The 6,342-nt window shown below is 37.3% G+C and overlaps 1 protein-coding gene across 1 annotated transcript in view; it reads right to left on the bottom strand.

Moving 5' to 3' along the window:
• The window catches only part of ZFAT (zinc finger and AT-hook domain containing), a 90,437-nt gene that overhangs the window by 50,578 nt on the left and 33,517 nt on the right, over positions 1–6,342 (bottom strand). Inside the window, exons 5-7 of the mRNA XM_035318561.1 lie at positions 4,065–4,215; positions 2,325–3,796; positions 914–1,146 (exon numbers count right to left, since the gene is read on the bottom strand). Coding sequence (XP_035174452.1) covers positions 914–1,146; positions 2,325–3,796; positions 4,065–4,215 — 1,856 coding nt within the window. The remainder of the gene's footprint in view (positions 1–913; positions 1,147–2,324; positions 3,797–4,064; positions 4,216–6,342) is intronic.

Below are 6,342 nucleotides of genomic sequence, written 5' to 3' on the forward strand. Positions count from 1 at the left end.
GATGTAAAGAAAGGAATTGTTTTTTTTTTCTTAATCATGTAAGAAAAAAACATTTAAATTATTTCAGTTGTAAAAAACACCAGCAATAACAAACAAAAATCTTTCCTCACGGTTTTAAATTACCTCCTATTCTGAACACCACATTCTATTTTTGAAACATATGCAAGCAGGGTTGATATAAAAAACTTTTTTTTTTTCTTATTTCCTTAAAAGATTATTTATCTGATAATGTTGGAGCAGAGAAACTCACAAAGCAGTGTCTTACTGAAAGAGGGCTTCTAGTCTAGCATGCAGTCCATTACGCAGTCTCAAAGAAAACACGTAACAGGGCACTGAAAAACAGATCTGGTATCTCTTCTAACACAAGAAGCAACTGCAATGGGCATTCAGAGCTGGAAGGCTTACCCAGTAAGACAGGAGACTTTAAAACTAGACTTCTTCGTCTCTGTAACCACTACAGGAAATGGATGGTAAACGGGTTGCAGCTAGTTAGACCTATTGCAAGATTATGTATTTTTTTTTCCTCAGCAAACGTGACCTTGTTAATTAAGGCAGAAACAGATTTTCATTTTACCACACTCACCTGTAAAAAGATGGAGATTCCGTTCCATGGAATGAAGTGAAGTAAATAGTACCAGACCTCATTTTACTCTATCAAGACCCAAAGGATCTGAGAATATTGGGAAAACTGAAGAAAGAAAATGGATACAGACGTACCCCACTAGACGCAGACACACCCTACTGCAAGCTACAATGAAAGAGATCAAATATATAGTTGCTCTAAGTCATGTACTCCTGCAGAGAAGTCTGTAGGACGTGCTCAGGACTCTCACCTATGTCTTCAAGTATTGCCACACAGTTCCAAACATTAAAAAGATGACACTGAATTGAGACAAACATATTCATTACTTACCAGCTCTGTGTGAACTTTAAGATGCGCCTGGAGCTTGTATTTATCTGGAGTAGAGTAGTCACAGTGCTCTGTAGGGCATTTCAGCAAAATATTACTGTGTTTCTGAATGACGTGACGCTTAAGGCAGTTCTTGGTGATGGAAGAGTAATTGCACTGTGAGCAGTAATATAAATGTTCTCGGGTGTGAGTACGAACATGCATGTCATAATGCACTTGGTACCAAAATAACTTGCCTGAAAATAAAACCAGACAGGGAGAAAGCAATTTCTAAGCAGTTGTTAGTGAAAATTCCAATGCATACCCAGTTTTCTTGTAGGGCAAAGCATGCTGCTTGAAATCTGCTCCTTTTTTTTCTGTAATGAAAACTTAGCCTAAAGACTCTTTGCTAATGAAAACATTTACAAATATGCTTTTATCTAAAAAGGTCGTGTCACATGTCCTGAAGCAGCCTAAAGACGGCAACTTTATTACATATAAATCTTTTTTTCCTAATGAGGAAGTCCTTTCAATCTCTTCTCCTATACACAGACTCTGGATTCAACTATACAGTGAAAGGGGTTATCAGAAATCTTTGTTGTTACTTCCTTTCATGTTACTCCTTCCTAAAGGCTCTTCTGACATAACAACACCAAAAAAAGTGAAGTGTATATAGACATACAACATTATGATGTTTCAAAACCAACATTTTTTTAAAAATTTTGACTCCTTTCCCTTCTCAGGAAGGGGGGCTACAAGATAAATCCCAAGTTGTTTCCTCCCAGTTATCTAAGCACAAAAATTTACAGCTGAAATAAATGGGGATGGTATATTCTTTCCACTTCAATAAATTCAAAAAAAAAAACAATTAAAACCAAAACAGTCTTGATCTTATACTAAGTAATGGAAGTTTTCATCTTACAGAAATTGGTTCAAAACAAGTCACAAAAATATACCAGTAAACGTATCTACTGTACAGAATGATCACACATCCTGCCATGCTATATGAGAAAGATTGATTTTCACATTAAGATCATAATGAGTGTAAGCATTAACGCACAGGCAGGTTCATTGCAGGTGCCTAAATCTGATGAGCTTGGCCCCACTGAAGGTTCTGAAGTGGGGAGCAGAAGGTGGACAGAAAGTATCTGTCCAATTCTATCAAGTTTCACATCAACGGAAAATTGAGCAGGGCAAAGCTTTGCTTTGCTATATTTTACTAGTGGTTTTTGAGATTTGAGTTATTTCATACTGTTTATACCACAAAAGGGAACCTCCCTGAATCCATACTGAACTACAAAAATAGTACTGCTGCAAAGATACATAAACATACCAAAAACTATAAACCAGAGGAGCAGGAAAAAAGATAGCCCACAACATAGCATTAAAAAGAAAAAACACAAGGAAAAAAAAAAATCATTGTACTGCTCCTTACCACAATATTCACATTCCAAATCTCCATAAACCTTCCTTATCCTCTCACACAACTCTGTGTTCATTTGTCTCTTCTGTAAGCTATCCAAGATCTGCATAAAGGCAACCGCTCCGCTCCGATTATCTGATGGATCTGCATTAGAAGAGGCCGCCTGTGGGCTGATGGCTGCATTAGAATCTGGTGCTAGCAAAGGGGTGGCAGTTTCTGCTGAGTTCTGAACTGACTGATTGCTTGCTTCTGATTCACTAGAAGGAGCAGACTGACTTTGCTCTTCAGAGACTGAAAGCTTCTCAGTCACTGCATTGTTCTGATTTAGATTTAAACTTTTGTCTTCAGAGAGCAAAAGCTGCATTTCTTCACCCGGCTCGTTTACAGAACTGGAGTGATTAACTTCCTCTTCGTTTGCAGGAGAAACTTTCAACTCATCAGGAGCAGAGGTACCATTTTTCAGCAGAAAGCAATCTGATGCTACACAGGACTGAATGTTTGGGACTGCTGTGTCTGTTGATGCTTGACACAGAGTCTCTCTTACATTCTCCACGAGAGGATTTTCAAATTCTAGGGAAGGGACAGTATCAATTTTTAAGTCACCATTAGGCTGACCATTGTGGTTTACATCTGCAGCTGTTGTTTCACCTGTACAGGTAGGTGGTTTTGGGGTGTTAATAACATTAGTACTCATGATAGTCAATTCATCTGCAGTTTGTGGAAGCTGTTCACCAAGCGCTTCTGGCTGGATATCACCTCCTGGCTCAAGCAGGCAGAAACTTTGATTGATAGAACTGTTAAAAACAGAAGCTTCCTGCATATCTGCATGTACATCTTTGATGTGAGCACGGAGCCTTACAGAACTGACAAATTTCTTGAGGCACACAGAACACACATAGACAAATGGGTGTTTTCGAACATGAAGCTCGAGAGCTTGGTACTTGGTGGCTCCGTGACCACAGAGCTCACAAGCAAAGGGCCTTTCATCACCATGAACAAGCATGTGACGGTCTCGATCAAGTTCGTTTTTGAATTTGCGCTCACAAATATGGCAGTCATAAAGAAGTTGTCTTTTGCCCTCTCGTGTCATCAAGCGGAGCTCGTCAAAAACATCTTTCACCTTTTTATCTTGAAGGTCATGTGTTTCCTTGATATGCTTGATCAAATTTTTAACGTCTGAGTATTTCTTTTTGCAGAAGCGACAATGCTGCTTGATTTTCTTGTGAACTCTTTCAATGTGGACTTTGAGATGGCCTTTGCTGAGACAAGTGAACGTACAATAATCGCAGCTGAACTTCTCCCCTGTATGTTTCCGCATGTGAACATTGAGGTTGGCTTTGATCGCGCTGGCATAACTGCAGTATGAACACTTGTAAGGTTTTTCGTTTGTGTGAATCCTCAAGTGTGCTTGGAGGGAGTGTTTAAATTTGAATACCTTGTTACAGTATTCACATGTAAAGATCTTCAGCTGAGTTGGACCCAACCTAAAAGGAAACAAAAGCAGCTGCATTTATCATATTGAAACTTGGTGACATAATGTGTCAAAAGCTTTGTAGATATTCATAATGGACTTACCTTTATTATACAAAGATATTCCGCATAGCTTTTTAAATTCTGCAATCTGCACAGAATATTTTCAGCTGTTCCTTTATTGAAAAGTTTATTGAAAAGTTTATTGAAATTCTTCCATATAGATTTTAAATAAAAATGAGTAATTTTGCATGAATATAAAGATAAATATTTCAAAATTACCTGCTTGATTTCATCGCCTGTTCATACGGGGTTTGCTGAATTGCATATTCTTGATATCCTCTTCGTTGTGATGGGTCTTGAACAGTTGTCTCTGGAGTTGTGGGTTCACTTTCTTGGGGAGCAGCCTCAACTGGAACAATTTTTGTGGCTCCTAAAAGCAAGAACAATATATGTTCGTTAAAAATATTTTACTAATATGTGCATTGTCTGTTATAAAAAAAAAGAGTAAGTCACAGAATACTATAGCTTGGATGAGGCATCCATATGTAATTGTAACCCCCCTGCCATGGGCAGGGACACCTCCCACCAGCCCAGGTTGCCCAAAGCCCCATCCAGCCTGGCCTTGAACACCTCCAGGGATGGGGCATCCACAGCTTCTCTGGGCAACCTGTGCCAGTGCCTCACCACCCTCTGAAGAAAGAATTTCTTCCTGGTGTCTAATCTAAACCTGCCTTCTTTCTGTTTAAAACCACTAGTCCTTGTCCTATTGCCACAGTCCCTGATAAATAAAACATTAAACTCCGTAATCATTAGTTCAGCCGTTTTAGTTTCAGTTTTTAAATTCACGTGCAGAAAATGATAGATACAATTCCAGAATGCATTAGTACTCACACCAAACATGTTTAAATATCATTACAGAAGTGCTGATTACGCAGAGTAATAAAAGTGCTTGATACCTACTACTAAGGGATCCTACATCCAATTACTTCCACCTTTAAAAACTACATTTTAGAAATGAAATCTTGATTTTTCTGTTCCTGCTCTATGCTACTGATGAAAACTTCAGCCGAGCTGTTTAATCAGTTCCACAAATAAGGCTGGGGAAAAAAAGGCACTTTTTTCTATATTTAAAAGTCTGAGCATCATTTCCTCGAACAAATTTTTTACATTTTTTGTTTTGGGACTTGTTGCCATCTCCTCAGAACAAAAGAATATGCTCCATGTGCACGTCTCAATTTCCATTAGAAGCAGAAGTAAAAGGGCTGTGCAGAAAACAAAAAGATCAGATTCTATCCCCCAGAGCTTTACAGTTAATCGAGGCAAAACTAAACACATTCTGAGATGTGATTGAGTTGAGATTGTTTAGCTGAGTGCTCTTTTTTTCCCCCTGAACAGTTGACAGTAGTCAGGAAAAATTTATTGCCATGCCTCTGTAGTTAGCACTGAAGGTAATTACAAATCACATAAATATTAATTTAAACTGGAAAAAAAATCCCAAGTATATCAAACTAAGCATCCATTATTGACGGATCCCCTTTTTAAGTTCTTAGTCCAACCATAGCTCAATCTACCTATGTGTTAAACGAGGGAGTTACTGTGCTCAAAAGCTGTAATAAATTTGCATGAACATTTATGAATTCACATACACATTACAAAGATATACATATATATTTGTGAAATCTTCATATTCTACTAACATGTACTGTAGAAAAATCCCCGGAAAAAAACTGCTTTCAGGGCAATATTTCAGGGTATTGTAACATGAGCAGTAAACAAGGGACCAGGCATTGAATAACAAAACAAAACAAAAGCATTAAGTATGTAGTAACACATAACTACCCATACCTCCTAGGAAAAAAAAAAAAAGAAAAAAGCCAGACCTGTAAGTAAAGACTGCTCTGTGATGTACACGGGACGAGCAAATAAGCAAGGTTGCACATGAAAATAGTTTTGAATTAAATGAGTTTAATAATTTCAGGTAAACCTGGAATCCAGTATGGTTTATTTTCTTTTTCTTGGATATTGCATTAGTATTTGATCTCATTTCAATTCACCTGATTAAAATAAAAGTAAAATTAAAAATAAAAAAGTACCATACACCTTTGTGATAGAGAAAATAATTTATAGTAAGAATGAAAGCAATTTTACAAAAAGCCATGGGAACCTAGAAAGCAAAAGACAGAATCAATACATTTTTTAACAGATTCTCACCATTTAATCACAGAGGTCTTTTCCAACCTAAACGATTCTGTGATAAAATGACACCCATGAATAGAAAAAAAGTTTGAGGAATGATACAAGCTACTCCTTTAGCATGGGGATGAAATTAAAAACCTTCTTGTTCCATCCAGAGAGCAGGTTTCTGAAGATATTATGTACAAAACACAAGAGGTATTAACAAATATTAAACCCTAAGAAACAACAAGTATAAGATGAAGAAAGCTAAAAACCAGAGACGCTACACAGTCCAAAGGTTTACACTGTCCAAAGCTAGGTGGAGAGTATATTGCAAAACCTTGTTTCTAAAACAAAACAAAACAAAACAAACAAAAAGAAT

This window comes from Oxyura jamaicensis, chromosome 2, assembly GCF_011077185.1.
Source record: "Oxyura jamaicensis isolate SHBP4307 breed ruddy duck chromosome 2, BPBGC_Ojam_1.0, whole genome shotgun sequence".
NCBI lineage: Eukaryota > Metazoa > Chordata > Aves > Anseriformes > Anatidae > Oxyura > Oxyura jamaicensis.